We start from the raw sequence: 21,492 nt of genomic DNA, 5'->3' as shown, positions 1-21,492 counted from the left end.
AATGCAAAGGGGAATTAAGCATAGCCAATCCGCCTAACTTGTATATCTTTTGACTATGGGAGGAAATCAGAGCACCCAGCTGAAACCAACGTAGACTCCATGCAGACAGTTGTCCAAAGGGTACTAACCACTGAGCCACCATGCTGCACTGAAATGTAAGCCTTATTTTTAAAAAAGTGGCATGGTGTATAAAAGCAACAAATTCAGACTAAAATTTAATTTACAAAAATGATTAGGTCAAAGAAGGAGGACTGTGTCCTTTAGTCAAATTTTAGGAAGAATAACAAATCTCAGAGATGGTAGAGAGGACATTTAGCGAAATGTGGTACTTTAGATACAGAAGTAGGGATATTATGATTATTTTCTTTAAAGTAGAGCAGAAAGGGGGTAAAAGGGGGATTTGACAGTGGTGATCTAAGTGTTTTGATGCAAATACAAGGAAAAATGATGGTTTCCAAGGGTCAATAAATAGAGAACATAGATTAAGTGAACAAAGAACAAGTGACGACATAAAGAAATGTACACAATTTATTATTCTATTCCAGAAAATCAGCTGAAGAACAGAACTGCAGCTAATCTGTACTCTGAGTTAAAATAGCAGGGAAGGACGAGCAAGTTCAGAGATTTAAACAGCACAGAGAGAGGTGGACCATGCAAGTTAAAACAGCACAGAGAATTGGACCCAGAATGTTAAAATAGCACAGAGAGATGGGGACCAGGAGTGTTAAAACAACAGGTTGGTGGACCAGGAAGGGAGTTGTGAAGGAGAAGATTATCATAAAGGTGAGAAAACAATTGGAAAACCACAAGTCCACTGGTTGGAAAGGAACAGTTGCTCAATTGTTGTCTCACAGCACCAGGTTTGACTCCAGCCTCACGTGACTGTTGGTTTGAAATTTGCATGTTCTCCCAGTGTCTGCATGGATTTCCACTGGTTGCTCCAGTTTCCTCCCACATCCAAAGATGTAGAGTTGGGAGGATTGGCCATGCTAACTTGCCTTTCAGTGCCCAAGGATATGCAGGTTAGATGGATTAGTGATGTTAAATGCAGGCTTATGTGGATAAGGTGGGAGTTGGGTCTGTTTGGGATACTCTTTAGAGAGTTGGTATGGATTCAATGGGGCAAATATCCTCTTTCCAGACTATAGGGATTTAATGACTAGCAAGAAATTTTTAAAAAGTAAAAAATTAAAAACTAATTAAATAAGAGATTCTGGGCCAGGTGACTTGCTTTACCTGCATGATGTGAGAACTCGTAAACCTAACTGTGATTCATGGAGTACATCTGTAGGAAATATTAATTGCTTGAGGAACTCTGATTCAGAATTGATGAGCTGGAGTCTGAGCTTTGAACACTGATACATCAGGGAGGGGGACAGTTATCTGAACTTTGGTATCTTAAGAGACAGCGACATTCCTTATATTAACTCTGCTGAGTTAGGCCAGTGGTCAGGATCTTTGGTTATGAGTGAGGGAATATGAGCAACTGAGAGCTAAATTAAAAGCAGAACCGAAAGAATACGGAACTGTAATTACTAACCAAGTCACAAGTTAATTGCCACAGGATCAATTAAAGAGGTAAATGCATAGCTCCCATATTGCTTTTGGGGGAAGTGGGTCTAAATTTATGGGACATTGGTACCAGTATTAGAGAAAGATTATTCTGATAGGGAGTGGGGCGTGGGGGTGCGGCGGTACACTAGATAGGTAGGTAGAAAATTGAGAAGGAAGAGGAGAAGATTCAACTGTATGAAACATTAGAAAATCAAAAAAAGTTAAAAGGACAAACGTAAGAATGCAAGTTGGTGAATGGGCTGATTGTTGCTGGAAAATGAAAGGAAGAGAAAATGTATGAAATGTCATATTGCATCAAAGAATTATAAGACTACAGAGAAATTTGATAATAAAGAAAACTTAAGGGCTTTGTATCTGAATGCACAACACATTAGATTAGATTACTTACAATGTGGAAACAGGCCCTTCGGCCCAACAAGTCTATACCGTCCCGCCGAAGCACAACCCACCCATTCCCCCCTTCATCCAACCCTACGGGCAATTTAACTTGGCCAATTCACCTAACCTGTACATTTTTGTACTGTGGGAGGAAACCCACGCAGACATGGGGAGAGCGTGCAAACTCCACACAGCGAGTCGCCTGAGGTGGGAATTGAACCCCAGTCTCTGGCACTGTGAAGCAGCAGTGCTAACCACTGTGCCACCATGCCGCCCTTCAATGCTGCACATTCTGAATAAAGTGGAGTTAACAGCCCAAATAAAGATGAATGGGTATGATTTTAGTGATGATTACTGAGGCATGGTTGCAGGGAGATCAGGTTTGGGAATTGAATAATCCAGTGTTTCAGAAGGACAGGCAAGAAGGAAAAGGAAGCTATTTTATTGAAGGAAGAGATCAGAGTTGTAGTGAGAAAGTAACAGGCATTATGTTGAATCTCAGGAGAGATTAGATTAGATTAGATTACTTACAGTGTGGAAACAGGCCCTTCGGCCCAACAAGTCCACACCGACCCGCCGAAGCGCAATCCACCCATACCCCTACATATACCCCTTACCTAACACTACGGGCAATTTAGCATGGCCAATTCACCTGACCCGCACATCTTTGGACTGTGGGAGGAAACCGGAGCACCCGGAGGAAACCCACGCAGACACGGGGAGAACGTGCAAACTCCACACAGTCAGTCGCCTGAGGCGGGAATTGAACCCAGGTCCCTGGCGCTGTGAGGCAGCAGTGCTAACCAATATTAAATGAATATTGTGCTTCAGTTTTTACTGTTGAGAAAGAAATGGAGGCCAGGGAAATAGATATTGATGTTTTGAAAATAGTTCACATTACAGAAGAGGAATTCATGGAGATCTTTGAAAACAAAAGTAACTAAATCTCCAGGACCTGATCAAGTGTATCCCAGGATATCGTGGGAAGTTAGGGATGAAATTGCAAGCTCCTAGCAAAAATATTTGTATCATCTGTGGGTGAAGTTTGCAGAACTGGAGGATGGCTAATGTTGTGCCATAGTTTAAGAAAGACTGTAAGGAGAAGCCTGGAAACTGGAGATCTGGGAGTCTGAAATCAATAGTGGATAAGTTGTTAGAGGTGATTCTGAAAGGTAGGATTTATATTCATTTGGAGAGTCAAGGATTAATTATGGGAAGGAAAATTGTTCCTCGCAAACTTGACTGTGTTTTTTAATGAAGTAATCAAAATGATTGGTGAGGGTAGAGCAGTAGATGTTGTTTACTTAGACTTTAGTAAAGCCTTTGAGAAGGTTCAACATGGTAGATTAACTAGCAAAGTTAGACCACGTGGGATTTAGGGTGAGCTTGCCAATTGGTTACAAAATTGATTTTATGGGAGGCGACAGAGTGTGGTAATTCAGGATTGTGTTTCGTACAGGAGACCTTTGTGGGCGGCACGGTGGCACAGTGGTTAGCACTGCTGCCTCACAGCGCCTGTAGACCCGGGTTCAATTCCCGACTCAGGCGACTGACTGTGTGGAGTTTGCACGTTCTCCCCGTGTCTGCGTGGGTTTCCTCCGGGTGCTCCGGTTTCCTCCCACAGTCCAAAGATGTGCGGGTCAGGTGAATTGGCCAAGCTAAATTGCCCGTAGTGTTAGGTAAGGGGTAATATGTAGAGGTATGGGTGGGTTGCGGGTCGGTGTGGACTTGTTGGGCCGAAGGGCCTGTTTCCACACTGTAAGTCTAATCTAATCTAATTAACCTACGACCAGTGGTATTCCTCGGTAATCAATATTGGGTCCACTTTTGTTTGTCATTGTTATAAATGATTTGGATCAGAACATAAGAGGTATGTTTAGTAAGTTTGCCGATGACACCAAAATTGGTGGTAATAGACAGTGAAGAGCAAGATTACAGCAAGATCTTGATTAATTCGGTCAATGGGCCAAGGAGTGGCAGATGGAGTTTAATTTGGATAAAAGATGAGATATTATAATTTGGTAATACAATTAATGGTAGACTGTCCGTAGTATCGTAGAACAGAGACACCTCGGGATTCAGATACATAATTCTTTGAAATTTGTGTCACAGGTAGACAGGGTAGTTAAGAAGGCATTTAGCATGCTTGCCATCAGTGCTCAGACCTTTGAGTTACAGGGGTTGCATTGTCATCTTGAGCTTGTACAGGGCGTTGGTGAGGTCACTTCTGGAGAATTGTGTGCAGTTCTATTCACCCTGTCATAGGAAGGATATTATTAAACTGGAGAGAGTTCGGAAAGTATTTACCAGGATGTTGCTGGGAATTGAGGACGAGATATAAAAATAGACTGGAAAGATTGGGACTCTTTTTGGCTGGAGGGTAGGAGGTTGAGGGATGACCTTAGAGGTTTATAAAATCATAAGGGGCATACATAAGATGAATAGTAAGGTCTTTTCCCTAAGGTGGAGGAGTTCAATACATGAGGACATATTTTTAAAAGGTGAGAGAGGAGAATATTGAAAAAGGACGTAAGAGGCAACTGTGTTTTTTTCACACAGTGTGGTTAGTGTGTTGAATGAATTGGCAGAAAAAGTGATGGATGCAGGTAAAGTTAAAAAGACATTTGGATTAGTTTAGAAAAAGGAAAGGGTTGGATGGATATGGGCCAAGGACAGGGATATAGGAATAGGTGGGAGCATACTTGACAGACTAGTTTGTCCCCTTGGAGGAATGTAGTCAGTTTGGAGGCAGATCCAAGGAGATTCATTAGATTGATACCAAAATAAAAAATGCTGGAGAAACTCAAAAGATCTGGTAACGTCTGTGGGGAGAAAGCAGAATTAATGTTTTGAGTTCAGTGACTTTTCAATAGAATCGTTCTGAAGAAGAGTCACTGGACTCAATGTTAACTCTGCTTTCTCCTCGCTTGCTGAGTTCCTCCAGCAGTTTCTGTTTTTGTTTCAGATCTTCAACATCTGCTGTTCTTTGTTTTATTTTATTCATAGATTGATTCCAGAGGTGATGGGTTTGTCTTATGAAGGGAGATTGAGTAGTTTACGCGCAAAAGAATGAGAGAAGATCTAATGCAGGTGCATTAAATGCCAAAGGCGACTGAAACATTAGTCACATAGAAAATATTTCATCTAATGGGGTACTCCAGAGAAAAGATTAGGATAAAGGGTACTGGATTTAAAACATATACGAGGAGAAAATGCTTCTCTCAAAGGATCGTGAATCTGTGGAATCCACTACCCCAGAGTACGGTGAATGCTGGAACATGGAGTAAATTTAAGGTGGTGCTTAATAGATTTTTTAAAAAAATTGATCACAGTTTGAAGGGTCATGGAAAGGCAAGAAAGTGGGAGTGATGTTGAGATGGGATCAGCCATGATCATCATGAATGGGTGAGCAGGCTTGAGGGGGTGAATTACCTACTCTTCCTATTTCTTACACAAACGCATATTTACTGACAGAGAAATGTCTCAAAGATATCCATCTCTTAATCCCAACAAACAATTTTAACCAGTGACTTTTGATAAGAGTCAAATGAATCCGTAGTAATGTTCATCAATTGCAAAGTGGTGGATGAGACTTAATAATGATCCAAGTTCTATTTGAAAATTAGTTGTAATGAAAAAGATTGCAGGCCCTGGAAGAATAGACTATGAGAAGGAAGTGACACAGACACAATGTTTTGAATGGTCTCCTTACATGCTGTCATTTTATATTGGATGGTAAAAGCTGTTACTTTAGAGCTCTAAAATGTGACCTGAAAATTGCAAAGTTCCCTGCACAAAACAGTTTTGATGAACTCCAGCATGGCCATGTGAATTGAAGGGCGGGGTCAAAGTTGTGGGCGAAGTTGATGAACTGCTCCAGTTCAGCTGCACCGATGCAGTCATTGATGTAACAGTGGAAGAGTTGGGGCACATTTCTTGAGTAGGCGCTGAAGAAGGACTGTTCAACATAGCTGACAAAGAGGCAGGCACAGCTAGGGCTCAACAGAGTGCTCATGGCCAGCTCCTGGATTTGGAGGAAATGGGAAGAGTTAAAGGAAAAGCTATTAATAGTGATGGAGGAAGGTATTGGTGGAAGGGGACTGGATGGGTCTGTTAGAGAGGAAGAAGCTGAGGGAGTGAAGGTTGTCCAACCATGGTACACTGCAGACAAGTGGGAGACTGGAAGAACACAGCAAACCAACTAGCATTAAGTGGAGAAGTCAATGTTTTGCGTGTAACCCTTTTTCAGTTCTGGGTGTGGGGGTAAGGGGAGTTGCTGATAAAAGGGAGTGGGGGTGGGGGAGCGGTTTGGTTGAGGAGGGGTGGAGCTCTGAGGTAGTGATAGGTGAACACAGGTAGAATCTACATTCTGATTGGTCGCTGGGAGGAATGAATTTGGTTGGTAGCTGGAAGGGTCATCAGAGGAATGGAGGGGAGAAGGAGGGGCTGGAAAGGGAATTGGGTAATTGGATGGAAGGTTATTTGAAATTTGAGAACTCAATGTTGTGTTCTCTAGGCAGTAGGCTGCCCAGGCAGAAGATGACATGTTGTTTGTCCAATTTGCTGACTCACTGTGGCATGGGAAGGGAATTGAAATGGGCTGTGACTGGGAGGTCAGGTTGGCCCCTGTGGGCCCGGCTGAAATGGTCAGTGAAATGTGCCCTTAGCTTATATTTGGTCTCACTGATGCAGAGAAGACCACATCTTGAGCACTAGATGCAGTAAACCTCTGAGAAAGGAGAGAAAGGTGAACCTCTATCTCATTTGGGAGGACTGTTTGGGTCCTGGACGGAGAGGAGGGTGGTGGTGTGCAAGCAGGTTTTGCATCTTTTACAGTTGCAGGGAAAGGTACCAGGAGTTCATGCTGGGGCGGGTGGCACAAATCAAGGATCGGCAAAGAGAATGGTCCTTGCGGAAAGCAGCGAGGGGTGGGATGGGGAAGATGTTCTTAGTGGTGGGCTCTAGTTGGAGTGGTAGAAGTGTTTAAGGATGATATGGAGGCTGGTGGGTGGTGGATGAGCACAAAGACTCCCTGTTTTTATTACATTTGGAGAGGGTGGTTTAGAGCAGTGGAGTGGGGAATGGAAGAGGTGCAGTGAAGGGCTGTCTGGATGACGGTGTGGGGGGGGGGGGGGGGGGGAGGGGGAGTACATTTTTCAAAAAGGTGGATATCTGGGATGCTTAGGAATGGAATGTCTCCTTGTCCAAGCAGATGCGACAAATGCGGAGGAATTGGAAAAACAGGATGCAGTCTTGCAGAATACTGGTGGGAGGAGGTGTAGTCCAGATAGCTATCGGTGTCTGTGGGTTTATAGTAAATGACTGTCTGTAATCTGCCCTCATAGATGGAAATGAAGAGGTCAAGAAACAGGAGGGAGGTGTTTGAGATAGACAATGTGAATTTAAGAGTGGAGTGCAAGTTTTGGGTGAATTCTGCCTGGGTGCAGAATGCTTCACCGATGCAGTCAACAGTATAACGGTGGAAGAGTTGGGGCGCATTTCTTGTGTAGGTACTGAAGAGGGACTGTTCAACATAGCTGACAAAGAGGCAGGCATAGCTAGGGCCCATCTGAGTGCCCATCGCCACCCACTGGATTTGGAGGAAATGGGAAGAGATGAAGGAAAAGTTATTGAGGGTGAGGACTAGTTTGGCGAGGTGGAGGAGGGTACTGGTGGAGGGGGACTGGATAGGTCTGTTGGAGGGGAAGAAGCTGAGGACCTGAAGGCTGTCCTTGTGGGGTATGGACTTGTTTAAGGACTGCACATTCATTGTGAAGATAAAATGCTGGGGCAAGCTTAAAAATTAATATAAAAATCTTCCTGTTTGTACTACCGATATCCAATATACAACCTGCAACCAGATTTTTAACAGTTGATGCGTGAATTGAGTAGCAACTTTGAACCAACACCACTAAAAAGAAAGTAAATAAATTAGTGGTTTGTTTAGTAGTTTCACATCTTGACGCTGCACTTCATAATTAGGAATATTAGCTGTTCGCGGGTGGTGCTCTATCAGATGGCATTGATTGCCCATTTTCAGGCCAGTTTTAGCATATTGCGCCCATAGGTGTTAGCGTGTAGAAGATTTGCAGCTCAGGTTGAGGTTCTGGATGTAAGTTTGCTCGCTGAGCTGGAAGGTTCATTTTCAGATGTTTCATCACCATACTAGGTAACAGTGAGCCTCCGGTGGCTCACTGATGTTACCTGTATGGCTGTATGGTGACGAAACATCTGAGAATGAACCTTCCAGTTCAGCAAGCAAACTTACATCTAGGAATATTAGCATTTGTCACAAACAGCAAAATACAAATACTTGTAATGCAGCATTTTCCATCTCTCCCAAGCAAACTGTTATGCTTCTCTGAGATGTCAGAAATTATTGAAAAGCACCTATTCAGCAAGAATCTCAAAATTAAGTGTTTTTTAATTGCTTGATCAATACTAGGCAGCTGGCAATAGTAAAATAAAAATTCAATTCTCAGAAACTTACATTTTTATATAATTCTGTTAGCTTGAAGTAGAAGAGTCGACAGGACAGGCAGCCAAATCGAAGGTATGGACTGAGACCTGTAGGACTTGCCATTAATGATAAGGCATTCATTCTGGGCCTTTCAAAGTTTGCTACCCATGCCTACAAGAGAAATTAAAGTGATAAACTGTCACATAGTACAGATTAATGTTCTATTTTAAGGAGGTTCAACACCATTGCGAACTCACAGGTGAGCTACTCATCTTGACTGAGGTTTGTTTTAACAAGTTTCTGCTTTTTGGCCAGAGTTGTTCTAAAACTACTTGGCTAATCAAAGTAGAGTTTCTGGGGTTGTAAAAAAATTAACAAATGAAGATTTAAAAGGCTTTTCACTTGCTTTTCTTTCCAAATGTCTTTCCAGCCGAGTTAAAGCCTCTGATTCCCCACCTGGCCACACAGCAGAAGGCAGACCTTCGGTATCAAAACCTAAAAGACAAATGGTCAGACATCAATGCAGTTGAACAAATATTCAGGATTCAACTTGTGGCTCAAAAATTAATTCAGGTTTTGCTTATATGATTGGACAAATACACTGTTCAATAATTATGCTCAAAACCTGATCTAAGCAGTTATTAAAATTAAAAGTCGGTTGTCTTTTTGTTCTGTACAAATGTTTACTATTTTAGATATATAAAGCTAACAGACAGCAATAGTTCAAAAATGCTCCAAAGTTAAATGTAGAATCAGGATATTGCTTTTTGGTCCCTCAAATCTGTTCTGCTGCCATTCAACAAGAACATGGCTGACCAGAGATCAACTCCCAACTGGTTTACCTCCAACCTCTTACTAGTTTTGGTTAGTTAGAAAAACCTATTAGTCTCAGATTTAATACTTAGCAAAGAAGATTCCAAATTTCTCCTTGAGTAAATATGTTGCCTAACTTCAGACCTGAAAGGCCTGCCTTGAATTTTTATTTATATCCCCTGGTCTTAGACTATGCAAAGTTAAGTAGTTTGAGATTCTGGAGAAGACTTGTAGCTCAGGTTCTGATTCAGGTTGTAGGTTTGCTTGCTGAGCTAGTGGGTTTGTTCTCAGAAGTTTGCCACCATGCTAGGTAGCATCAATAGTAACCCCCAGTGAAGTGTCGGTGTTCTGTCCCACTTACTATTTAGGTGTCTTGATTTGTTGTGATAGCTGACAAAATTTCTGGTTCTATTTCAGAGATTGGTAAATGGGGTCAAAATCTATAGGTTTGTTAATGGAGTTTTGGTCTAAATGCCAGGTCTCTGTGTGTGCCTTTGTTTTGCCTGCGCCAAAGGTGGATGTGTTGTCCCCGTCGAACTGGTGTCCGTCTTCATCTGTGTGTATGGATACCAGTGATAGTCACGTTTCCTGGTCATGATTTGGAGATGACGGTGTTGGACTGGGGTGTATATAAAAAAAAAATCACACAACACCAGGTTATAGTCCGACAGGTTTAATTTGAAGCACTCGCTTTCAGTGCACCGCCCCTTCATTATGTGGCTGTGGAGGACACAATTGTAGGACTCAGAATTTATAGCAAATATTTAGTGTGATGTAACTGAAATTATACATTGAAAAATACCTTGATTGTTTGTTGAGTCTTTCATCTGTTAGAATACCATGATAGTTTCACTTGTAAATCACAAAACTTTTTGAAAAAGTTACATTCAGGTTAACTGTAATAATTGGTGTCAGCCAGATAATATGTTGACGGTGTTCCCTGTCTGTGCCATAATGTTTAGACTGATTCTAATCTAAAAAGTGAGTTAACAGAGTCTTACCTAGATTCATGCAGTTTTTGAGCAACAATGTAACTCTGCAAGTACAAATTCACCCCACATACACATATGCATATGTGTGTGTGTGTGTGTCGGGGGGTGGTTGGGGGGTTGAGAGTGTGAGAGTGCGTATATGTGGGTGTGTGAGTGTAAAGTGGTCTAATTCTGTGAGTGGACGCACATGTGAGTGTATGTGAGCGTCTGTGTACATGTGTGTGTGTTTGTGTGTATGTGTGTGTGCGCGTGCATGTGTAGTGCAATGGTGGTCACCTGTAGTGTGACATGAACCCAAGGTCCCGGTTGAGGCCCTCCCTATGGGTACGGAACTTAGCTATCAGCCTCTGCTCGGCTATTTTTTGCTGCTGCCTGTCCCGAAGTCTGCCTTGGAGGATGGTCACCCGAAGGTCCAAGGTCGAATGTCCTGGACCGCTGAAGTGTTCCCCAACTGGGAGTGAAGACTCCTGTCTGTTGATTGTTGTGTGGTGCCCATTCATCCATTGCTGCAACCTTTGCTCGGTTTCCCCAATGTACCTTGCCTGCAACGTATAAGATAGACAACACTGGCTGAGTCACATGAGTACCTGCCACTTTGATGGTGGGAGGTGTCCCCACATGTAATGGTGGTATGCATGTCCACACTCTGACACATCTTGCAGCGTCTACCGTGACAGAGTTGTTGTATGGAGTTGTCCTGAAAGCCAGGCAGCTTGCTACGAACAATGATTGGTTTGAGGTTTGGCGGTTGTTTAAAGATGAGCAGTAGAGCTGTGGGGAAGGTCTTGGCGAGGTGCTCATCCTCATTGATAATGTGTTGCAGGTCACAAAGAACATGGCGTCATTTTTCAGCTCCTGGAAAGTACTGGACAACGAAGGGTACCCTGTCAGTTGCAGCATGTGTCTGTCTCCTGAGGAGATCATTATGGTTCCTTGCTGTGGCATGTTGGAACTGGTGGGCGATGAATTGAGCATCGTACCCCGTTCTTATGAGGGCATCCCTGAGTACTTCCAGGTGCCTGTCACATTTCTCCTCACCTGAACAGATCTGGTGTATGCGTAGGGCTTGTCCATAGGGGATGACTGTTTTAATATGTTTTAGGTGGAAGCTGGAGAAGTGTAGCATTGCGAGGTTGACTGTGGGTTTGCGGTAGAGTGTGATGCTGTGGTGTCCATCCTTGATGGAGATGCATGTGTCAACGAATGAGATAGACAGTCGGGATTGGTCCATGGTGAGTTTGATGGTGGGATGAAACTTGTTGATACCACTGTGTAGTTTTACCAGTGACTCCTTGCCTTGGGTCCAGAGGAAGAAAATGATGTCTATGTACCTGGTGTATAATGTTGGTTGGAGGTTCTACATAGAGAAGAAGTTTTGTTCGAACCTATGCATGAACATATTGGCATATTGGGGTGCAAATTTGGTCGCCATGGCTGTTCCATGTATCTGGATGAAGAACTGGCTATCAAAGGTGAAGATGTTGTGATCAAGGATAAAGCAGATGAGTTGTAGGACAGTGTTTGGAGATTGGTGGTTGTTGGTATTGAGTACTGAGGCTGTTGCCATGATGCCGTCATTGTGAGGGACGCTGGTGTAGAGTGCTGAAACATCCATTGTGACGAGGAATATTCCCGGTTTGACTGGTCCATGGGTGCTGGGTTTCTGCAAGAAATCCGTAGTGTCGTGACAGAAGCTGGGGATCCCCTGTACAATAAGTTTCAAGATGCCTTCAATATAGGCGGAGAGATTCTCACAGAGGATCCTGGTGTATTGGCTTTGTGTATCTTTGGAAGGCAGTAGAAGTCGCCTACATGAGAAGTACATGGGATGAGGGCATGTAGGGAACTCTGAAGGACTGGACCCAAAGTCCTGATCAATGTGTTTAATTCATGAGTGTATATATACACACACATATGTTTGTGGGGTGAATTTGTACTTGCAGAGTTACATTGTATTTTGCTCAAAAACTACATGAATCAAGTATGTTAACTCACTTTAAGATTAGAATCAGTCTAAACATTATGGCGCAGACAAGGAACACCAGGGGGCTAACACCTTCAACATATTATCTGTTGTTCTGTAACCAATTGTTACAGTTAACCTGAGAATGTAACTTTTAAAAAAAAAAGTTTTGATACACATGAAGAAGTGAAACTATCATGGTATTCCAACAGAAGAAAGACTCAACAAACAAACAAGGTATTTTTCAATGTATAATTTCAGTTACACCACACCATAAACTTTTGCTATAAATTCTGTGTCTTATAATTGTGTCCTCCACAACCACCTGATGAAGGTACGGTGCTCCGAAAGCTAGTGCTTCCAATTAAAGCTGTTGGACTATAACTTGGTGTTGTGCAATTTTTAACTATGGTTTTTGGTGGCTACTTGGTGCTCATTTAGCCTGGTGGCTAGTTTCCTGCTATTTGTTGCAATTCTTGTAGAGTATTTTATGTATAACATTCATTCTACTGGCTGTGCGTATGGGGTCCCTTAAAATTATCAGTAGCTGCTTCAGTGTGGTAGGTTTTTGGGCTACCATGATACTTAGGGGTTGAGTAGCCTAGTTGTCATCTCTGAAATGTCTTTATATGGTACGGTTGCTGAAGTCTCTGGGCATGTTGTGTCTCCGTTTAGATCTGCTGTGCAGAATCAGCGGACTGCGCTTATCAGGTGACTGTTGGTTGTGAATACATTCTAAGTGTTTCTCCTTAGCTTCTTGTATAAAGTTCCACCAAAGAGGAAGAGTACATCGAGTGCTCCAGTTTCCTCCTATTGTCCAAAGATGTGCAGGTTAGGTGAATTGGCCATGCTAAATTGCCCAGTGTTCAGGGATGTGTAGACTATATTTCCCCTGAATAATGCATCTAGAGTAATAGGGTAGGGGAATGAGTCTGGGTGGGATACTCTTCAAAGGGTCAGTGTGGACTTGTTCAGCCTAATAGCCTGTTTCCACACTGTATAGATTCAAGGGATTCTATAAATGAATAAAAGAACAACCACCAACTTCTCTTCTTGGATGTCACAGTAGAACAAAAAGCCAATGAGAACTGCAGACCAGCATTTATAGAAAGGCCACACACTGACCAAATACTTAACTACAGGAGCAATCATCCCAATACGTACAAATGGAGCTGCATGAGGACATTTAAACGAGCCACAGACTGCAGCACACAGGAATTACGAGAAGCCAAAGAATACAATATGCTCAGGAACAATGGTTACCCGATAAATGCAGTCTGCCGATTCTGTACAACAGTCCTAAAAAGGAAGCCACAACATGCCCAGAAACTCCAGCCATCATACCATACGTCAAAGACACTTCAGAGATGATGACTAGGTATTATGGTAGCACACAAACCTATCACCACACTGAAACAGCTACTGATGAATTTAAAAGGATCCTGTACCCACATCCAGCAGAGCAAACGTCAGTTTCAAAATACTCGGCAAGGACTGCACCAAATATTACATCAGACAAATGGGCAAGACACTAGCTACCAGGATACATCAGCACCAACTAGCCACCAAAAGACATGACCAACTATCACTGCTATCTGTATGCACATACAAAAAGGGACACAAGTTGGACTGAATACATCCATCCTGGGACAGACTAAACAAGGACACACACAGGAATTCCTAGAGGCCTGGCATTCAAACTGGATCTCCACTAACAAACATGTAGATTTGGACCTGATTTACCAACTGCTCAGAAACAGAACTGGAAATGATATCACCTACCACAATAAACCAAGACACAAATAACAAATGGGACAGAACACCAAAGCTTCATCAGAGGCTTACTGAGGATATTACCTAGCATGGTGATGAAACATCTGAGAAAAAACCCACCAGCTCAGCGAGCAAACCTACATCCTGAAAATTAAGTAGTTTGTCTCTGTATTCTGCCTGTTCTCTGTAAAAACCCTGAAAACGTAAATCAAATCAACCCTTTTTTTATTTCAGTGAATGCACCACCAGTTTAGCTGACTCCGACTTCTAAGTTAACTCTTGCAATCAGTAATTATAAGCTGTATCCTGATAAAAATAATATATGCACCCTACAATTTGCTTCCAAGATCCCAATCCTTTATGCCCAAGAGTAGCCTATGTAACATAATTCTCGTATTCTAGTCCTATAGATCAATGGACTAGTAAATCAGAGGCCCATGTTAAAGGATGTGGGTACAAATTCCAACAAAAGCAGCGAATGAAATTTGAATTCAATTAGTAGGTATGAAATATAAAGTAGATTTCATGGTCAAAATTAATGACATGGTTATGGATTGTCTTTTTTTAAAAAAAGCCATACCTGACTCAGTGATGGTCTTTAGGAAAAATGAAATCTGCTATCCTTCCTCTGCCTGGCTAACATGCATTTCCAGACCCTTTGGTTCACTCATGGTTTAGCAATCGAGTCAGTTAAAGGCCAACTATGGATGGGGAACAAATTGGGGAAGGGCTCCTGTGGTGCAGTGGTAGTACCCCTACTTCTGGAGTTCCACCTGTTCCAGAAATATGTTTTAACAGGCTGATTAAAAGTATCTATATATGGTGGGCAGGGTGCAGATTGGGCACCTACCCAACCCCAATGAGATGAGTGGGAAGGTGATGAATTGGGAATCAGCCAATATTCAAAATACACATGGGTGGTAGGCAGTGTGGTAGCTGTCAGCAGGGCCAGAGGAAGGAAGAGTAGAAACAGGAAGTAACATCACTGGACAGGCAAGTAAGTCGGAGGCTGCACAGGTTGGGGGATTGAGTGCAAAGGTCTCAACTTTTCTGCAAAAAGAATATTTTGCTAAATTGGGGACAGGAAAATCTGAACTTGAATTCCTTGCAAATTAATGCAGAGTCTCTAGATTAAAGTTGAAAGGGTTCAGGAGCTATTAATAATGGAGGAAAATTGATGTGACAATATTGAACATTGTCAATTATAAGTTAACACGGAACAGTTTTAATACATACATGCAAGTCTTTATGAAATATTAAGACTCAAAGAATCTTGCACACTATTAATGTTTAACATTCCAGAATATAGATGCTATAGGAAGGAGAGAAACAAGGACAATCATGGTTATAGAAACAGGAGTAGGATATTTGGCCCATCAGGCCTGCTCCACTATTCACTAAAATCATTGATCTATCCATTGTCTCAGCTCCTCCTACTTGTATTCACCCCATGACCCTTAATTCCCCTACTGTGCAAAAACCTATCCAACAGTGTCTTGATTATATTTAATGAAGCTGCCTCTACTGCTTCCTTCTGCAGAGAATTCCATAGATTCGCTGCACTCTGGGAAAAGTAGTTCCTCCTCATTTCTGTCCTAAGTCTACTCCCCCTAATCATGAGGCCATGTCTCCTAGTCCTAGTGTCACCCACCAGCGGAAACAACTTGCCTGCCTCTACCTTATCTATCCCTCTCATAATTTTTTTATGTTTCGATAAGATCCCTTCCGATTCTTCTAACCTCTAGCGAATACAGTCCCAGGCAGCTCAACCTGTCCTCACAGGGTAACCCCCTCATCCCCGAAATCAACTTGGCGAACCTCCTCTGCACTGCCTCCAAAGCCAGTATATGTCCTTCCTCAAGTAAGGAGACCAGAACGGCACACAACACTCGAGGTGCGACCTCACCAACACCTTGTACAATTGCAGCAGAATGTCGCTGCTCATAAATTCAATCCATCTAGCAATGAAAGCCAATATTCCATTTGTCTCCCTGATTACCTGTTGCACCTGCAAATCAATTATTAGCGATTCATGTTTGAGCACTCCTACATCCCGCTGCACAACAGCATTCTGCAATGTTTCACTATTTAAATAATACCTGACCTACGATTTTTATTTTCAAAGTGGATAAACTCACATTTACCAACACTGTACTCCATCTGTCAGACCCTTGCCCACTCACTTAACCTATTTAAATCTCTCTGAAGACCATTTACATCCTCTGCACAGTCGGGTGAGCAACATTTTTGGTTAAGGATAAGATTAGAGCTGTGCTTAGGGAAGATATTTCCAGGAGAATGTACAGTGAAGTTATATGGTGGACCTGAGAAATAAGAAAAGGATGATCACCTTATGGGGATTGTACTGTAGACCTCCAAAATGGTCAGTGAGAAATTGAGAAGCAAATGTGTAAGGAGATCTCATTTCTGTAAGAATAATAGAGTTGTAATGGTAGGGGATTTTAACTTTCCAAACATGGACCGGGACTGCCATAGGTGTTACAGAGAGGAATTTGTTAACTGTGTACAAGAAATTTCTTTTTGCACAATATTTGGATGTACCCATTAGAGAAGGTGCAAAACTTGACCTTCTCTTAGGAAAAAAGACAGGGCAAGTTACTGAGGTGTCAGTGAGAGAGCACTTTGTGGCAAGTGATCATAATTCTATTAGTTTTAAAATAGTTATGTAAAAGGATAGAACTGATGTAAAAGTTAAAGTTCTAAATTGGTGTAAGGCCAATTTTGATGGTAATCAGCAAGGACTTTCAAAAGTTGATTGGGGAGACTACTCACAGGCAAAGGGATGGTTATATAGTGGGAGCCCTTCAAAAATTAGATAATGAGAGTTCAGAGACAGTATGTTCCTGTTAGTGCAAAGAGCAAGGCTGGTAGATGTAGGGAAAGTTGGATGACAAGAGAAAGTGAGACTCTGTTCAAGAAAAAGGAGGCATATATGTTAGGTATAGACAACTGGGATCAAATGAATTTCTTGAGGACCATATTGGCAGTAGGAGTTATACATAAGATGGCAATCAGGAGAGCAAAAAGGGGAAATGAGATAGCTTTGGTAAATAGGGATAAAGAGAATTCAAATATATTGTATAAGCACATTTTAGGGAAAAAGTAATTATGGAGACAATGGACCACTTGAAGATTAACAAGGCTGTCTATGTATGGAACTACAGGAGATGGGTGAGATATTAAACAAATATTTTGCATCAATATTTACTGAGGAGATGAACATGCAAGCTATGGAACTTGGGGGAAAAAGTGATATCTTGAAGTCTATTTTACAGAAGAAAATGCATTAAGATAGATAAATCCCCATAATTTCATCATGTGCATTCTAAAATGTTGTGGAAAGCAAGGGAAGAGATTGCAGAGATAACGGTAATAGTGTCAGCGATGGGTGAGGTGCTAGAAGACTGGAGGATGGCTAACATGCTGTCTCTATTTAAGAAAGGTGGTATGGAAAAGCCAGAAAACTATAGACCTGTAAGCAGGATGTCAGTACTTGGTAAGTTGTTGGAGGGGGTTCTGAGGACTATTTACATTTGGAAAGGCAAGGACTGCTCAGGGATAGTTCACATGATTGTGTGTGGGAAATTGAGCCTTACAACTTGATTGAGCTTTTTGAAGGGGTGACATGGAAGATTAATGATGGCACAGTGGTAGATGTTGTCAATATGGATTTCAGCAAGGTGTTCGACAAAGTTCCGCATGGTATAATGGTTAGGAAGATTGCATCTCATGGAATCTGGGGGTGGGGTGCCAAGACAATTGGACATAAAATTGAAGGAAACAGAGGGTGGTGGTAGACAATTTTTTTTTTTAAAGATTGGATGCTTGTGACCAGCGGTGTGCCATACGGACTATTTTTCATCATTTATATAAATGATTTGGATGTGAATATAGAAGGTATGATTAGTAAGTTTACAGATGACACCAAAATTGTGTAGTGGACAGTGATGGAAGTTCTCTCAGAAACAATGGGACTTTAATCAGATGGGTCAATAGACTGAGGAGTGGTGAATGGACTCTAATTTAGATAAATGTGAGATGGTTCATTTTAAGGTAAACCATGGCCAGACTTATAAAGTTAATAGCAAGGCTTTGGGGAGTGTTGCTGAATAAAGAGACTTGGGGTGCAGGTGCACAGTTCCTTGAAAGTGGAGTTGTGGGCAGACAGGGTGGTGAAGAAGGTGTTTGGCATGCGTGTCTTCATTGGTCAGTGCATTGAGGATAGGAGTTGGGATGTTATGTTGTAGCTGTTCAGAACATTGGTGAGGCCACTTCAAGTCTGGTTGCCTTTCATAGGAGAGATGTTGTTAAACTAGAAAAAGGTTTACAAGGATGTTGCTGGGTTTGAGCGAAAGGGAAAGACTGGGAAGGATGGGGCCTTTTTACCCTGAAACAGAGGCTGAGGGGTGACTTTATTGAGATATAGAAAATCATGCAGGGCAGGGATAGGGTGACTAGTCAAGGTCTTTTGCCCAGGATAGGGGAGTCCAAAACTAGAGGTCTGAGGTGAGAGGGAAAAGATTTAAAAGGGACTTGAGTGGCAACATTTTAATGCAAGAGGTGGTGTGTATGGAATGAGCTGCCAGAAAAAGATGGTGGAGGCAGATGCAATGTAACATTTAAAAGGCATCTGGATGGGTATATGAATAGGAAGGATTTAGAAGGATATGGGCCAAATGCTGGCAAATGGGACTAGATCGGTTTAGGATATCTGGTTGGCACAGTCGAGTTGGACTGAAGGGTCCATGCTATCTGACTCTAAGATTTGAGATGTAATGACAGTCAGGTGTGTTAGATACAAATATGTAATACTTTAGCTGTGATCTCATGGTAATCCCAATATTTATGTTAAATTACCAATCTCTTACTTTTTGCTTCTGTCTCTAATAATACTAAGTTATGGATCATCCCAAACCTGGATATGTGGGTCTCTACACCATTATGAGACATTACTAAAAAAATGATGAATAGTTGAATCTTCATATATCCCTATGGAAAATGACTAGTCATATACTTTCCAATATCACTACAATATATCCTTTGTTCAGACAAGTACTGCATCAGTCTAAAGGCAGGGTAACATAGTAGTAATATCACTGAACTAGCAATCCAAAGGTGCAGGTTAATGCTTTACTGGGGTGGAAATGGGAGAAGGCAAAACAGAAAAAAAAAATCTCTATCTCAAATAAATAATGAATATGCATACCAAGCTCTTCCAAGGATGGAACACCATATTTCTCATTATGATCATCCAATACCAATATTGTGGACTTCCCAAGACTTCTCTCACTAATAGTTTCCACTGGTGGCTCTGGAGGATCCATCTGGCTGATTAGAGTCTGGAATCGTTTATATGTTAGTGGGGGTTGTCCTCCATTCAACTCCATTATTCTGGAAGAGAGAAAACAATAAATTTGGAAAAAAAAAGTTTAATATTTTAGATTTCATTAACTGATCTTCTTGCCATCATCTACTTTAAAAAGTAGAGAAAGATGTCTGAAGTGTGAAACCTCATGTTCAATATACCAAAATATATCGAGTTATTCCAATACAACTACAATACTGACAACTACTTGACAATGTAGAAGATTGTCCTGTTATGTATAATATACAAAAAGCATGATAAGACCAACCTGGACAAGACCAACAGCCCCATCAGTCTTGATGGAAGTTATTATCAACAGCGTTATCATTCCACACTTGTTTAACAATAACCTGCTCATTGACACTCAGTTTGGATTCCACCAGGACCATTCAGCTCCTGACCCCCACTGCCAACATCCTGGAAGGTTAATGCTCAACTGGACCCGACTGTTGGTTCAAATCTAGGTGCCCACTTTATCACCAGACCCTAAAATGTTACAATGTATTGGTGTCCCTGAATCAGGAGGCCTAGATTCAAGTCCTAGCGGCTCTAGATGATGTGTAATAATATCTCTCAACAGGTTTAAATTATAAATTTTGGCTACAAGAGCAGGCCAGAGGTTATGAACACTGCACCATGTAACTCACCTCCCTACTCCTCAACATCTGTCCACCATTTACATTGCAAAGTCAAGAGCATAATGGAGTACTCCCCACTTGCCTGGATGAATGCAGCTCCAACACCACTCAGGAAGCTTGACTTCATCCAGGACAAAGCAGTCCACTCGACTGACACCACTTCCACAAACATCCACTTTCTCCACCACTGATGCTCAGTATATACTGCTGCTATTATCTACAAGCTTTACTGCAGTATTTCAAAAATACTGACACAGCACCTTCCAAATCCATAACCACTTCCATTTAGAAGAACAGCAGATACATGGGAACATCACCAGCAAGTTCCCCTCCAAGCTACTCACCATACTGACTTGGAAATATATCCTGGTTCCTTCACTGTCACTGGATCAAAAATCAACTTCAGGAGCCAACGTATCTCTATCAGTGGTGCTGAGATGGAGATGGTCAAGAGCTTCAAGTTCTTAAGAGTAAATATCACCAAAAATCTGTCCTGGTCATCCACGTCGACTCTACATTAAAGAAAATGCTCCAATGCCTCTACTTCCTCGGAGGCTAAGGAAATTTGGCATGTTGACAATGACTCATCAATTTTTATAGATGCACCATAGAAAGCGTCCTATCCAGATGCATTACAGTTGGCATGGCAATTGGTCTGGCCAAGACCACTAGAAATTACAGACAGTTGTGAACACAGCCCAGTCCATCATGCAAACAAGCCTTTCTTCCAATGGGCTGAAAATGTGTTGCTGGAAAAGCACAGCAGGTCAGGCAGCATCTAAGGAACAGGAAATTCAACGTTTCAGGCATAAGCCCTTCATCAGGAATTCCTGATGAAGGGCTTATGCCCGAAACATCGAATTTCCTATTCCTTAGATGCTGCCTGACCTGCTGTGCTTTTCCAGCAACACATTTTCAGCTCTGATCTCCAGCATCTGCAGACCTCACTTTTTCCTCGAAGATTTCTTCCAATGACTAAGTCTATACTTCCTGCTGCCTCAGGAAAACAGCCAACTTAAGTCAAAGAGCCCTCCTACCCCAGTTATACTCTCTCCCATCCTCTTCCATGAGGCAGAAGATAGAAAAAATTGAAAACATGTACCAACTGATTCAAGTACAGCATCTTCCTGATGTTATCAGACATATGACTCACATTAGAATTGATCTTTCTCTGCACCTTCTTTGTAGGTGTAACACTATATTTTGCATTCTGTTCTATTACCCTGATGTACTTATGTAAGGTATCGTTTGTCTGGATAGCATGCAAAATAATATTTTTTAATTCGGTACATTCAAAAAGAATGAATCAAATCCTGGAATTCCGTCCCCAACAACATTGTGGGTCAACATGTGGCGTGTGAACTGTAGAGGTTCAAGGCAGCAGCTCCCTATTACCTACTTAACACTATAAAGAATGGTTGAGACAGAAACACCCACATCCTACAAGTGAATTTAAAAAAAGTTCCCAAATCCAGCTTCTGACAGAGTGTATACACAAGGTGGCAACAGCTAAG

At 41.9% G+C, this 21,492-nt stretch overlaps 1 protein-coding gene across 1 annotated transcript in view; it reads right to left on the bottom strand.

The window, feature by feature from the left end:
* Positions 1-21,492, bottom strand: part of LOC132828269 (cryptochrome-1-like) — an 81,054-nt gene that overhangs the window by 41,038 nt on the left and 18,524 nt on the right. Inside the window, exons 4-6 of the mRNA XM_060845244.1 lie at positions 19,182-19,366; positions 8,820-8,908; positions 8,444-8,584 (exon numbers count right to left, since the gene is read on the bottom strand). Coding sequence (XP_060701227.1) covers positions 8,444-8,584; positions 8,820-8,908; positions 19,182-19,366 — 415 coding nt within the window. The remainder of the gene's footprint in view (positions 1-8,443; positions 8,585-8,819; positions 8,909-19,181; positions 19,367-21,492) is intronic.

Source organism: Hemiscyllium ocellatum, chromosome 26 (genome assembly GCF_020745735.1).
Source record: "Hemiscyllium ocellatum isolate sHemOce1 chromosome 26, sHemOce1.pat.X.cur, whole genome shotgun sequence".
In the NCBI taxonomy this organism is placed as follows: domain Eukaryota; kingdom Metazoa; phylum Chordata; class Chondrichthyes; order Orectolobiformes; family Hemiscylliidae; genus Hemiscyllium; species Hemiscyllium ocellatum.
The sequence above is the reverse complement of the archived record's forward strand: the minus strand, read 5'-3'. Positions and strand labels throughout refer to the sequence as shown.